This window comes from Heteronotia binoei, chromosome 15, assembly GCF_032191835.1.
Source record: "Heteronotia binoei isolate CCM8104 ecotype False Entrance Well chromosome 15, APGP_CSIRO_Hbin_v1, whole genome shotgun sequence".
Taxonomy (NCBI): domain Eukaryota; kingdom Metazoa; phylum Chordata; class Lepidosauria; order Squamata; family Gekkonidae; genus Heteronotia; species Heteronotia binoei.
Window position 1 is genome coordinate 7,689,435 of NC_083237.1, and position 15,246 is coordinate 7,704,680.

Here is a 15,246-nt window from a genome sequence, read left to right on the forward strand (position 1 = left end):
CACCAGTCTTAACTGTTGTTGAATACAAGATGCTGGACTCAATGGATGTTCGCCTGACCCAGAAAGGCAATTTTTGTGTCTTGGCAAAACTAGGGAAGGGGCTCAGAGGCAGAGCAGCTGCCATGTAAAAAGTCACCGGTTCAATCCCCAGCATCTCCAAGTGGGGAAAATTAGGTACCATACAATGTGAAAGACCTTGGTCTGAGACTTTGGGGAACCGTTGCCAGTCAGAGTAGACCGGGGCAGCCAAATTGTGGCCCGGGAGCCACACGTGGCTTTTTCACACATATTGTGTGGCTCTCCAAGACCCTACTGCCCCGTTGGCCAGCTTGGAGAAAGTAGATCACTTCTCTAAGTCAAGCTGGCTGGAGAATGCATTTAAAGTTGCTTTATTTCCACCTCTCCTCCCTCCGATCTACTTGCTTTCTTTCCTCCCTCCCTTCCTGTCTTGTGGCTCTCAAACCTCTGACGTTTATTTTATGTGGCTCTTAACATTAAGTAAGTTTGGCCCCCCCTGGACCAGACCATACAGATCTTGATGGAGCAATGGTCTCATACAGCAGAGGTGGCCAATGGTAGCTCTCCAGATGTTTTTTTGCCTACAACTCCCATCAGCCCCAGCCATCGGCCATACAGTATAAAGCAGCTTCACGATTCCATGTGTGTGAAACTGCACCCAGACCCATCTTGGAGTCTTCCTCTCTCTACTGTAGAAAGAATGTCACTTCCCCTATACTCGCATTACCTCCCTCTTGCACCTAATCTATGTTATCTGCATAACATTACACTGCGTTTAGAACAGAGGTGGCCAAACTTGCTCAATGTGAGAGTCACACAGAATAAACGTCAGAGGTTGGAGAGCTGCAAGACATGAACTTCAGATGTTTGAGAGCCACAAGGCATGAACCTTAGGTGCTTGGGAGCAGGTGGACAGGCAGGCAAAGAGATGTGTGGAGGGAGGGAGAGGTGGAAAGAAAGCAACGTTAACTTCAAATGCATTCTCCAAGCTGCTGGCTTGGCTTGGAGAAGTGATTTAAAGTGAGAAATGCCTTCTCCAATTTGGCCGACAGGGCAGTGGGGGCTTTGAGAGCCACATCATACGTGTGGGTTAGATTCTTTTGCATTTTGCACCAGCACCTGTACGTCTCCGTCCCACAACAGCACCAAAAGAGAGAGATGAAAATGTCATGTCCTTTATTATCAAAGGCCACAAGCTGGGTACCGATGCAGGACAAAGATACAACTCTGCCCCCCACCCAGCCGAGTCCTTGCTCTGAAGGGGCTGTGAGGCATCGATGTCCATCCCTCAGCCCAGTGTGTCTTCCCAGGGTCTCTTTGGTGGCGGAGGTTTTGTTTGCGGGGGCTCATGCTGCTGCAAAGGATTGTGGGCAAACGTCTGGCGCAGCGGTCCTGGAAGCAGAAGAGAAGGAGAACAGAGCGTTAAGCCTGTCTGTTTTTCTTAAAATGCAGAGACAGCACGTAAAGGCAAACCGATCCCTCTCGTTTCTTAAAACGGCAAAGACGCGAAATGTGCCCAGAGGCCCGGCCCCAGCAGCCTCACCCTTCGCTGCCAAATCCAAGTGGTTCTTCAGTCGCCGTTCTCGCTCTTCCATCTGCTGAACCATCTGTGCGTTCTTCCATCCTGCAGAGAGGGAGGATCAGGCCCGGGGGGGAGGGTTAGCGCCGAACCAGAGAGAGTCGTAAGGCCTCCTCTCTTGTCTTCCGCCTCTCCTCCCGACTCACCTTTCTTGAGACTCTGCAGAAAGCCTTCTTGTGGGGGCAGGGCTGAGGGAGAATGCTCCACCCGCTCCGGGATGCGCAGGCGGGTACGGATGGCGGGCACCCGCAAGAGCCCCACCTGGGCTAGTGTGAACAGGTTGGAGGTCATCCAGTAGGTGAAAATGGCCTAGAGGGAAAAGAGGGAAGGGCAGGATTCAGTGACCCCAGCCCAGTGACGGAGGAGAAAGACTAAACAACCAGAAAACACCGGATATCTCCCTTGTACAGTGGAAACAATGTACTCAATATCTCCAACACATAAATAATACACATCTCACTAGCAATACTTATGAGATAAATTCAAAACATTGCAACATGCATACATGCCAATAAACACAACATAAACCAAACCACCAAGTTGGAGAGCTACTGGCCCAGCAAGAAGTATGTAGCACTGAGTTGTGAATATTACAGAGGCTCTAGGGCTCCGGAGATAAGAAATATTAAAATATTTTTGAAGCTGACATATGGTTTATGGAGCCTCAAAGTAAAGGCTTAAGTTATTCCTATGTGCATCTCTAGACAAAGCTATTAATTGAAACAGGAAATATAATGATTGGAATTCCATTGAGAACCTACCTTATACACAGTCAGAGGATATATTCATATAACTTTTGCGTGTTGAGCAAGTCTTTCCATATTCCTTGGAAGCCTGGAACTGTACAGGAACTCGGTGGTTTGGTTTATGTTATTCAGGATACTGTATTTATTGGCAACGGTGCGTGCGTTACAACATTTTGAATTTATCTCGTAAGTATTACTAGTGTTTTGTGTATTATTTCTGTGTTGGAGATATTAAGTACATTATTTTCGTTGTATGAGGGAGACATCCAGTGAAGGTACAGGGCGGAAAATCGGTCAAGCATTTCCTATCTCCATGGGGATACACCAAGCGAGCGGGGATCACACACCGCAGAACGGAGCAGAAATGCAGAGGAATCTGCTACAGCAGGCCCAAAGCAAAAGGTGCATCGACCCCACATGGTTGTAGATTTGAGAAAGTTCCCTTTACCCCCTAACAAGAAAGCCCCCTTTACCTGAGAGCCAGTTTGGTGCAGTGGTGAACGACACGAGAAAAGAGCTTGCACTTAACGACTACACCGAACCGGCTCTCATCTGGTGTAGTTAACCATTACACCAAACTGGCTCTCTTGGCCTGAGGGCCTCTGCCACTCAGAACTGGCCCTGGGATTATTTTTTGACAATTCTGCAACGGTGGCTCCAGCAGCGGTGGTTTTCAGGGTACGAATTGCATAAGAAAAGAGAATCTCTCACCGTCGGGAAGTTGATCGTGAGAGGAAGGATAACGACCGGCATCACCCGGAAAACCGTCTTCATGGCCCTCAGGTTTGGGTTTGACACGCCTGACTCCGCGCCCAGCTGCGATAAACAAAAAAATGCACGTCTGACTTCGGCTGCAATCACACACGCTAAATAATGCATCTTCAACCCACTTCCAAACTGGATTTTTGCCAGTTCACACAGTTGCGACATGCAACGAAAGCGGATTGATAGTGCATTATTTCATGTGCGCGATCACAGCCCTTCTCCTCTTGAGGGCAGCTTCTCTCTACCCTCCCGCCCCACTGCGAGATCTTCCCTACAGCACTGATTCCGGAAGAGCTCACTGCCCTCTGGGCGGTGGATGGGATGAAGTTTCAGGAGAGGGTCCTGAGATAAGAGATACCCTTCATCTTCACCAGCCAAGATCGGGGTACATTGAATGCAACCCCTCCCTTGGCATAACAACCTCACTGATCCTCCCAGGGCTTAAGGGCATGGCTACAGTCTCATAGGTACAGGGCTTCTTTTGTAGCCGGAACTCCTTTGCATATTAGGCCATGCCCCCCTGACGTAGCCAATCCTCCTGGAGCTTACAGTAGGCCCTGCAAGAAGAGCCCTGTAAGCTCTTGGATGATTGGCTACATGAGGGGGTGTGGCCCAATATGCAAAGAAGTTCCTGCTACAAAAAAAGCCCTGCATAGGTGGAATGCGATCTGGGATGAGAAGGGCAGCTGCAACTCAGTGGTAAAACAGGGGGGTTCGCATGGAGAACACCCAAGGTTTGGTCTTTCTGCAATGAAGACTTTCGAGAATGAAGTCTGAGTGATCACAGGAACACTCATGAAGCTGCCTTATACTGAACCAGACCCTTGGCCCATTACATTCAGTATTGCCTACTCAGATTGGCAGCAATCTCTACAGCAGGGTTGTAAAACATGTGGCCCGGGGGCCAAATCTGGCCCCCGGAGGGCTTCTATCACCCCCCCCCCCGAGCAACTGACTGTCATCTGCTTCCTTCTCCCTCTCTCTTGCTTCCTTCTGCATCACAGCTTGCTTTGCCAGGCTTGCTCAATCACACAGGAGCTACAGAGCAAAGCTTCTATTTTTTCCATTGGCAGAAGCTCCTCCCTTGGGAAGGAAAGGGGGGGAGGCAGAGCTTGCTTTACCAAGCTCTCTCAGCCGCACAACAGATCTACTGAGCCAAGCCTCTTTTCCTTCTGTTGGCTGAGGCTCCTTCCCTCCTGGTGCCCTGGGGAAGGAAGGAAAGAGCCAGAGCTTCCTTTGCCCAGTTCCGTGGACCCAATGGGAGAAATACAAAGAAAGCACCTTTAAGACCAACAAGTGCTAATGTTTTAAGCATTTTTTATTTTAAGTTTAAAAAAAAACACCTGTGTTTCTCGGGGTCCTTTATAACAGGGGTGGCCAACGGTAGCTCTCCAGATGTTTTTTGCCTACAACTCCCATCAGCCCCAGCCATTGGCCATGCTGGCTGGGGCTGATGGGAGTTGTAGGCAAAAAAACATCTGGAGAGCTACCGTTGGCCACCTCCTTTATAAAGTTTATATATCTGCTACCAAATCTTAAATAGGTACACACATGGCCCGGCCCAACATGGTCTGGCCCGACAAGGTCTCATTTGTGTCATATCCGTCCCTCATAACAAATGCATTTGACACCCCTGAGGGTCTCAAGAATGTCTTCTCACATCACCCGCTTCCTGATCCTTCCCACCGGAGATGCTGGGGATTGAACCTGGAGCCTTCTGCAGGCCAAGCAGATGCTCTGCCACTGAGCTGCAGCCCTCCCTAGCTCCAGTCTCATGACAACTGCAGGTGAGGCTCTCCCCTGATTCAACTGCTGAGCAGGTAGCCAGAATGAGGTGTGGGGACCCCTGAGAGTGGCATCAATTCAGAAGCGCAGGGAAAGAATTCGAAAACTTTTGAGGCTTGCAGAAAATTCACAGAGCAAAGGTTCGCCTGCTCAGCCGAAGTCGATTTTATCGACCTCCAAGCTTCTCCTTCACTGCCCGAGTCCTCACCTCCAAGATGGCCCACATGGTGGCTGTCACCGTCAAGGGCAGGACGTAATAAGGGTCGGCGGCCGAGAGATCCATGAACCACCACAAGCCCCCCGTCTGCAGGCTGGGCACGGGCAGCTCGGCCATCTTGCGCAGGCCGATGAAGAACGAAATGAAGATGGGCGCCTGAGGAGAGAAGGGCCGAAAGCCACGATTCAGGCGAAGCTGAAAGCAGGGGAGGGAGGCCGGGCAGCCGGTGTGTGTGTGTGTGTGGGGAAGATGTGGACTCACCTGGACGAGGGGCACAAGGAACCCGCGCAGGGGGTTAATGTCGTTGGTTTTGTAGTACAGCGTCATATCGGCGTAAGCCTTTGCAACTGAGGAAGAAAAGAGGAATGATTTTTTTTTTAGGGGAGGCGGTGGAAGCAATACAAGGTAGCTATCGCAAAATCGCCCTTTGTCCAACCACTACACCCCATCTCCGCTTTCCTAACCTCAAGCCACGAATGAGGGGCCTTCCCTCCTTGCAGGCTCTGCCCTTCGGCCACTTCTCACGCAAGGCTCCGCCTCCCCGTTCTCGTTGCCCTGCCCCATTCTTGGCTCCTCCCCCCCCGCAGCTCCGCCCCAGCTCGACCACTTCCAGTAAAAAACCCGGGTTCATGCTGACAGTAATCGAAGGCCATGCCACACCTCTTTCCACAGCCCCCCAGACTCACCCCCTGCCCCACACCCCAGAAACTCACATTCAAACTTGTTCCCCGAGCGCTTGGCTTCGTTTATGCGGCTTGTCAGCTGGTTGATATGCGGCATGTGGTTGTTGAGCTTGATGGCCTCGCGCTGGCCTTTCACGATGAGTGGGAAAATCAAGCACCGCGCTGCCACTGTCCCTGGAGCATTGTGGGGAATAAGGGGAGAGGAGACGTCAGTTTGCTCCAAGGGACGCTGCAACCGTACTGATACCCACAATGCAACCCTGGAGATAACTGCTGCAAAGTGGTGGTCACAGTTCAACACAACATTAACAACCTACAACCCACGATGGACAATGATACTCCTCTCCCACAGGAGCTGGGAGGCAAACCTCCGCTTGTCCACAGACACCCTCCTAACAAACAACTGCTCACTCACAAAGACACCCTTCCTTAATACGGCCACTGGTTACAGGACCAGGGCCTGCGACAAACCAAGATGTACTCTGAGAGCACAATCGCTGGCCCTAAAAATACCAGCTTTCGAAGATCCCACTGCCTTGTTGGCTGGCTTGGAGAATGCATTTAAAGTTAAAGTTGCTATCTTTCTACCTCCCCTTCCCTCCCCCCTATATTCCCCTCCCTCCCTGTCTTACGGCTCTCAAACATCTGACGTTTATTCTATGAGGCTCTTATGTTAAGCAAGTTTTGCCACCCCTGTTCTAAGTCGTTCCGCTGCTGACCTGAAAGTGGCAACCCTCAAACAGAGAAGCTTCAAGGGGAAATTACAATGTGAGATTCACACGTTCAGAGCAACGGACTCCCTGGGGCTGAACAAGGACAGGATTCTTATCTCATGACAGATTTTCTGCCTTCAAGCATTTCCCCCCTACTCTAATCCAGTCGATTACCAGGACTTTCTTCGTAGCAGGAACTCCGTTGCATATTAGGCCACACCCCCTGATGCAGCCAGTCCTCCTGGAGCTTACAGTAGGTCCTGTAAGCTCTTGGAGGATTGGTTACATCGGGGGGGGGGGTGCGGCCTAATATGCAAAAAAGTCCCTGCTACAAAGAAAGCCCTGTTGTTTTACAATGCACACTGTACCTCTGCAACTCGCGTTCCTTCTTTGCAACGTCCGTCCCACCTTCTGACGGGGATATAAAGACTCAGAGGTTTTCATTCCTGCTCATATCTGACGAAGGGAGCTTTGGACCATCAGAGGACAATACCTTCCAAAACTTGTTGGTCTCTATGGTGCTTCTGGATTTGTGTCTACCTGTCCTGCTGCAGGCCAAGGTGGCTACCCTCTGAAACAGATCTAATTGTGTCCCTTTTAAAAAGATGCCTTGAGACTCTGCAAGAAAGCTAGACTATAAACGGAATAAATAAAGAATAAATTCTCCTCCCACCCGACTCTCTCCCTGCCAATACTCCCTCTAAGCTGTGGAAGTCTTGTGAGCAAAGATTCATCTTTGTGAGCTGCTGGCATTGAAGCTGTGAGCTCCTGCATACATTCGTTCGCTCCGGGGCCATTTTTTCCTGAGCTAAGACAAAAATGTGTGAGCTGGAGGCTAAAAAAGCTGTGAGCTAGCTCACACTAGCTCACCTTAGAGGGAACACGGCTCCCTGCCTATCACCAAGAGACACACGTGGAAAAACACAGATTAACAACGACCACGGAAGCATACTTGTATACAGATCTTAAGTCGCAATGTTATTTCTGTCTTTCCCCTACATCAGGGGTGGCCAACGGTAGCTCTCCAGATGTTTTTTTGCCTACAACTCCCATCAGCCCCAGCCAGCATGGCCAATGGCTGGGGCTGATGGGAGTTGTAGGCAAAAAAAACATCTGGAGAGCTACCTTTGGCCACCCCTGCCCTACATCATCTCCATAGCCGCCTAGTCTAAGGGGGGCGTTATCCATCATGCCAAAGGCTTCCCCATGCTCTTTTTGGCTGGCGGAAAGGCAGATCCCTATTCTTCTCCCCTTTGGATTCCTGCAAGTCCCTTTACCCGCTACGATGGCTCCCCACCAAGGCAAGCCCACGTCCACGTGGAGGAACTCCAAGACGTTCTGGATGAGGCCCACTGGGGTGTAGGAGCCCAGACCCAGTTCCTCGAAGCTCGCCTCCTGAACAGCCTGGCTCAGATCTCCTGCAGAAAGAGTGCTCTCAACGGACGGAAGAGATGGGGGCTGGACAATCTGAAGGAGGAGAACGAGACAGAAGACAAATGAATCTTAAGCATCCATCCAGGTATCCTAATCGACGAGTTCTCTATAGAATCACAGAGTCGGAAGATACCTTCAGGGTCATCTAGTCCAACCCCCTGCACAATGCAGAAAATGAATAAATACCTCCCCCCCACCCCCAATATGAACATATGAAGCTGCCTTATACTGAATCAAACCCCTGGGTCAATCAAAGTCAGTACTGTCTACTCAGACTGGCAGTAGCTCTCCAGGGTCTCAAGCTGAACCTTTTCACACCTACTTGCCTGGACCCTTTTTAGTTGGGAGATGCCGGGGATGGAACCTGGGACCTTCTGCTTACCAAGCAGATGCTCTACCACTGAGCCACCATCCCCCACCTGACTGGCAGTGGCTCTCCAGGGTCTCAAGCTGAGGTTTTTCACGCCTACTTACCTAGACCCTTTTTAGTTGGAGATGCCGGGGACTGAACTTGGGACCTTCCACTTACCAAGCAGATGCTCTACCACTGAGCCACCGTCCCTCCCCAGACCACTGTTCCATGCCCAGACGATGGCAAGGAAACCTCCAGGATCCCTGGCCAAACTGGCCCGGAGAAAAGTTGTTTCCTGACCCCAAAGTGGCCAACAGCATTTCCCTGAGCAAGTATGAAAACAAGGAGAGAAGTTTAGGGTTCTTGAGCTTGGAGGTTATGTAAGAAAGGGCCACGAGAACTAAGCACAGATGCAACCCTTCCTGCCGTACCCCGTACCCCTTGCTAAAGGAACTGTCAGGCTGACTCTGCATCCATTACCAGGGAGAGCTAGCAGTCCAGAAAGCCCATCTGAGATTGGGACCACTGATAGGGCACCCTTCAGCAAGTAAGCGAGAAGGAAAGGAAAGCAGTTCCCTAAAAGAGGTCAGGGCCCTGCAGGAGCTCATAGAGTTCCGCAGGGCCTGTAAGACGGCACTCTTCCACCAGGCATTTGTCAACTAGGCTGCTGGCTACTACAGCTCTAAGCAACATAAGAACCACCACCACCAACAATCTGCTGTACAGCAGCTGCAGAGAGGACAGAGAAGATCTGCTGTATAGAGAATCATAAATCTGAGAAATGAAGAAGAAGAGGATACTGGATTTATATCCCGCCCTCCACTTCGATGAGTCTCAGAGCGGCTCACAATCTCTTTTACCTTCCTCCCCCACAACAGACACCCTGTGAGGTGGGTGGGGCTGGAGAGGGCTCTCACAGCAGCTGCTCTTTCAAGGACAACCTCTGCGAGAGCTATGGCTGACCCAAGGCCATTTCAGCAGGTGCAAGCGGAGGAGTGGGGAATCAAACCCGGTTCTCCCAGATAAGAGTCTGCACACTTAACCACTACACCAAACTGGAAGAACATAGCACTGAAATATTTTTATGCATTTATGTTTTATATTATTTTATGTTTTATGGTTTTAATGTCGCACTACTATGTTTAATCATGCATATACACATCTATGTAAGCCGCCCTGAGCCCGCCTTGGCGGGGAGGGCGGGATCTAAGTGGAATTAAATGAATGAATGAATACATGAATGAATGAATAAATCAGGCCAACAGAAAGGCTGCCGCCTTTTTCAAAGTGAAGGACTGTAACAGCCTCTGTTCCATGAAACATCCCAAATCCTGCACATACGCCGCAAGACAAGGACTTGTGTAAATGAAGGCACACAGCATCGAGATACAGACAAAATGAAGCCAGCCGCCTCTATGTTAACCGTCTTATGCAGTTCCTTAAGTAAACATTTTCCTTCTTCCTCAGCCAAAATCTCCCCTCCCTTGGAGCTGTGGCCAAATTACACGTGTCTGAAAATCCCACAAATAACACAAAGAAATCCCATTTCAATTATGGAACACACAATTTTGTTTTGAACCTAGCACAGTCACATCCGAGAAACCCAGTTCACATTTACACTTAGAGGCAGGAAAAAGTGTATTTAAACCTGCCCCAAATTCTCACTTGGGTGTGCGCTCTCTGGGAGCCATTGAGTGTGTACCTGCAGACTCTGTTCTGTGTTCTTTTGTACGGGTTGACAGCCATCCTGTCTTAAGAACATAAGAGAAGCCATGTTGGATCAGGCCAATGGCCCATCCAGTCCAACATTCTGGGTCACACATGGCCAAAAAACCCAGGTGCCATCAGGAGGTCCATCAGTGGGGCCAGGACACTAGAAGTCTTCCTCAGTTGTGACTTCTTTTTCAGAACTTCAGGATACAACTGAGCACGTATACTCTGAAACTCTTGAGTCTCAGAGCGGCTCACAATTTATCTATTTATTTCTCAAATTTATATCCCGCCCTCCCCGCCGAAGCAGGCTCAGGGCAGCTTTACCTTCCCCTTCCCCCCACAACAGACACCCTGTGAGGTGGGTGGGGTGAGAGAGCTCTTACAGCAGCTGCCCTTTCAAGGACAACTCCTACAAGAGCCACGGCTGACCCAAGGCCATTCCAGAGGGTGCAAGTGGAGGAGTGGGGAATCAAACCTGGTTCTCCCAGATAAGAGTCCGCGCATTTAACTACACCAAACTGGCTCTCACAATCTCCTTTACCTTCCTTCCCCACAACAGACACCCTGTGAGGTGGGTGGGGCTGAGAGGGTTCTCACAGCAGCTGCCCTTTCAAGGACAACCTCTGCCAGAGCTATGGCTGATCCAAGGCCATTCCAGCAGGTGCAAATGGAGGAGTGGGGAATCAAACCTGGTTCTCCCAGATAAGAGTCCGCGCACTTAACTACACCAAACTGGCTCTCACCGAGGAACCGGTCTGCCAGGAACTTCTTCCTTATGTTTAGTTGAGAGTTTTTTTGATTTAATTTCAATCCACTGGTTCTGATCTGACCGTCTTAGTCCTTCATGCTGCAAATCTTAAAAACAGGTTCTTCTTACCTGTGCACCTGCCACAGCCGCTGTACTCTGGCATCGGATTGCGGGTCTTGATAAGACAGCCTGGCAGTCATTTTGGGGGCACAGGCAAGGAGGGGCAAAGGGAGATTTCAGTCGTAGCCACGTGAGCGGCACGGATGTCCTGTGGATCTGGAAAGGAGGAGGTGAGAATCAGCACCCCAGTAAGTCCACAACTAGAAAGATGGCCGTTGCTACCAATAAGCATTTGGGATTCATTACGTCGAATGTGCTACAAGCCCTTCCAATGTGTGCAATTAATCCCAGTTCAGAGGGACCAAATCCCTCCATCCTTAGACAACATCACATTCTGATCCTCCCGAAATGCACATGCAAGATCCTTCAATACAGATTATTAGATTATTATTTAGATGCTTAGAATTATTATTTAGCAAATCCAATGCAATCAATATATCCAAAGTGCAATTAAAGATTACACTGTAATTAAGAAAAAAGAGAAACAGGATCTATGCCCCCGCCCTTCACTCAAGGCATCGTACAATCTCCTCCCCTTCCTCTCCCCACAACTGACACCTTTTGAGGTAGGTGGGGCTGAGACAGCTCTTTTGAGAACTGCTCTGAGAGCACTTGTGACTGACCCAAGGACACACCAGCAGCTGCATGTGGAGGAGTGGGGATTTGAACCTGGTTCTCCTAGATTAGAGTCTGCACGCTTAACCACCACACCTAACGGCCACCTGACACCACCAAAAAATCAGATTTACATCTATGGAAGTGCAAATGAAGCCATTTGTGAAATTTCTAAAAAAATAATCTATATACAATAGGAGTCGGGTATGTTTGGGAGGCAGAAGATGGAGATCCATGTGATTCCAAAAGAATGCTTATATATTTTACATCTCTGTAAAGAAGCATCCTTTCTTTCTGAAATCACGGGGTCAACCTGCTTTCTAGATGTTTTGGAAACATTTTTAATAGGGAAAAGGATGAGACGGATCCTTCTGAACATCTCACATTAACAGTCTGGCAAGTAAAATTTAATAACATTTTGCCATCCCTCAGCAATCTCTCCTTCCTACCAACTGTTTTATGCTTTGTTTATATTCTAACTCAGGTGGCCAATGGTAGCTCTCCAGATGTTTTTTTGCCTACAACTCCCATCAGCCCCAGCCATTGGCCATGCTGGTTGGGGCTGATGGGAGTTGTAGGGGAAAAACATCTGGAGAGCTACCGCTGGCCACCCCTGTTCTCTTTTTTTTAAAAAAATAATGTGTGTTTGGGAGATGGATTTATTTTAATGATTTTATAACGTATTTTGTCACGTACACTTTAAATGGTGAGCTGCCTTGGCAGCCCTTGTAAGAGCAGAAACAATACAAATTTTGTAAATAATAATAAAAAAACATTTAATAAAAGCACCTACAGACCTGCCACAAGGGCATGCAATGTATACTTCTCTCCCCCAGCACTGTTTATTTTTATTTATTTAATTAAACATTTATACTCCGCCTTTCCCAGCAGTTCAAGGGGGCTTACATAATAATAGTTTTAAATTGTTTTAAAATAATAATCATCGTTTAAAAAAAATTATCAGCTGATCCAAAACAAAACAGCAAACTATGATTCCTCCTTGACCACGCTTCCTCCTTGACCACACCATACCCTTTTGAATGTATCTCCTCCTTCAACAGCCGCTATTACAAAATGCCCAGTTTGCTTACACGTTGTTTGGGGAGGGGGGGAGGAACACCTATCTCCAAAGACGCAAATCAAACTTTAAAATGCTCAGTGGAGATGGCCCCACAACTAGGGTTGCCAATCCCCAGGCAGGGGAAAGGGATCTCCCGGTTTGGAGGCCATCCCCTCACTTCAAGTTCATCAGAATGGGGCGGGGGGGGAGAAGGAAATGGCTGTTGGGCACTCCATTATACCCTATGGAGACCGATTCCCATAGGGTATAATGAAGAATTGATCCGTGGGTATCTGGGGCTCCAGAGAGGCTGGTTTTTGAGGCAGAGGCACCTAAATTTCAGCACAGCATACAGTGCCTTTCCCCAAAACATTTCCCAATTTTCAAAAAGACTGGGCCAGGGGGTCCAATTCTACGAGCCCCCAAAGAAAGTGACCCTATCCTCCATTATTTCCTATGGAGGGACGGCATTTAAAAGGTGCGTGGTTCTTTTCAATGTGATGGCCAGAACTCCTTTTGGAGTTCAATCATGCTTGTCACACCCTTGCTCCTGACTCCACCCCCAAAGTCCCCAGATATTTCTTGAATCGGACTTGGCAACCCTACCCTGCCCGTATTTCCCCCATCATGAGCAACCGCAGAACAGGCGGAGGCGGGGATCCAACAGGTAAAGCTTTCCCCAGTTTGCAGCAAAGGGGGGAAGGGTCCCTTCTTGCAAGGTCATGACCTCTGGATTAAAGAGAAAGGTTGCAGACACCCCCACCCCCTTATCACGAACCTGTCTGGGACGCCCCGCGGCTAAGGGGATGGCCCCCACGACCCCCGTCCGGCTCCAGGCACGCCAGGCTGCTGCACAAGCCGCCATCGCCCGCCCAGCGCAGCGCAGAAAGCCCTTTGCCCCACGTGTGTCCTCCTGAGCATGCGCGCCGGGAAGAAGTGAAGCCGTCGCCGCCACGTTGACTGTGGGCACAGTCCTGTCCTGTTATACGAGGAACCGGCAGTGCAGTCAAGGGCAGGCTTTTCCCCAGGATGTTAAGCCGCGTTATTAGGAACTGCGAAACGGAGCCCTGGCTGGATGAGGGGGAAGGGGCTCCAGGGAAGGTTGCCAGCCTCCAGGAGGGGGCTGGAGCTCTCCTGGGGTTACATCCAGCCCAAGGTTCCCTTTAAGCTGAGTTAATGTGACCTAGATCACAGGGTTCTTTTAGCCTCCTGCTCACATATTTTTTTGTCTTAGGTTCGGAAAAAATGCCCCCAGAGTAAACTAATTTATGCGGTGGACTCAGACTTTGCCCTGTCCTCAAATTGCTCAGGAATCGCTAAATCAACGTTGACTTTTGCATACTCCTATGCCAAATACTTCACATTTCTGGGATCCAAGATCACTGCAGATGGTGATTGTAGCCATGAAATTAAAAGACGTTTGCTCCTTGGGAGGACAGCTATGGCGAACCTGGGCAGTATAATAAAAAGTAGAGACATCACCCTGCCAATAAAAGTCCGTATAGTTAAAGCGGTGGTGTTCCCAGTAGTAATGTATGGCTGTGGGAGCTGAACCATAAGGAAGGCCGAGCGCAGATGAATAGATGCTTTTGAGATGTGGTGCTGGAGAAGAATCTTGAGAGTCCCTTGGACTGCAAGAAGATCCAGTCAGTCAGTCCTAAGGGAAATCAACCCCGACTGTTCCCTGGAAGGTCAGATGCTGAAGCTGAAGCTCAAATACTTTGGCCACGCAATGAGAAGGGAGCCCTCCCTGGAGAAGATGCTAGGAAAGACAGAAGGCAAAAGAAGAAGGGGACGGCAAAAGATGAGATGGCTGGACAGTGTTACTGATGTAACAAACACGAATTTGAGTAGACTTCGGATGGTGGAAGACAGGAGGGCGCAAAGAATCCGACTCGACTGTGCGACTGAACAACAAAAATGCCAAAGATGCCCACAAGGCGGCAGCAGAGGCATAAGAAAGACCCGAGCTTACTCAGGCCGGGTGGATGTTGAGGTTGATTGCATGGAATTCGTCAAGGGAAATTGCAGCCGACACCACTGTTCCCTCTAAGCTGAGTTAGTGTGAGCTAGCTCGCAGTTTTTTAGCCTCTGGCTCAAACGTTTTTGTCTTAGCTCAGGAAAAATTCCCCCAGAGCAAACTAATTTTTTTTTAAGTTCACAGCTTAAATGCCAATCGCTCACCAAGTGGACATTTTGCTCACCAGACTCCACAGCTTAGAGGGAGCATTTTGCCTGACACATGTGGCTGCTATTTAACTGCTGATGTGAATTCGTGGAAAGATCAGACTTTGTGTGTTTCTGCCCCGAGATTCTTGGGGGGGGGGAGTCTGAGGAGGGCAGGGTTTGGGTAGCAGAGGGGCTTCGGTGGGATATAAAGCCAGATAGTCAATCTTCCAAAGTCGCCATTTTCTCCAAGTAAACGGTTGTCTGTCAACCTGGAGGTCTCCAGCCACGACCTGGATGTTGGCAGCCCTCCCAAGAGCAGCCACTCCAAGGAGATGGGGGTTCCCGCTTGCCTCTGAAGATAAGAGCAGCCTAGTGGGTAGTTGGTCACTTTTACATACCGCTATGCAAAATATGTCCACAAGGTGGCAGCAGAGGCATCTCACAGCATTGGTTTTTTATCCCATCGCAATATAAATGTAGAGCGCTAAACAACACCTAACATCATCATTACATGTAGTGCTCAATAAGA

The 15,246-nt window shown here is 49.4% G+C and overlaps 1 protein-coding gene across 1 annotated transcript; it reads right to left on the reverse strand.

The window, feature by feature from the left end:
• Window positions 1-1,265: 1,265 nt before the first annotated feature.
• OXA1L (OXA1L mitochondrial inner membrane protein) lies at window positions 1,266-13,435 on the reverse strand. Its single transcript, XM_060255408.1, has 10 exons — window positions 13,327-13,435; window positions 10,883-11,029; window positions 7,784-7,973; window positions 5,824-5,967; window positions 5,372-5,457; window positions 5,102-5,266; window positions 3,055-3,159; window positions 1,744-1,906; window positions 1,562-1,642; window positions 1,266-1,410 (listed from the first exon to the last, which is right to left on the reverse strand). The coding sequence occupies exons 1-10, from the start codon at window positions 13,411-13,413 to the stop codon at window positions 1,307-1,309; spliced, it is 1,272 nt and encodes a 423-aa protein (XP_060111391.1). The 5' UTR covers window positions 13,414-13,435; the 3' UTR covers window positions 1,266-1,306.
• Between the last annotated feature and the right edge of the window lie 1,811 nt (window positions 13,436-15,246).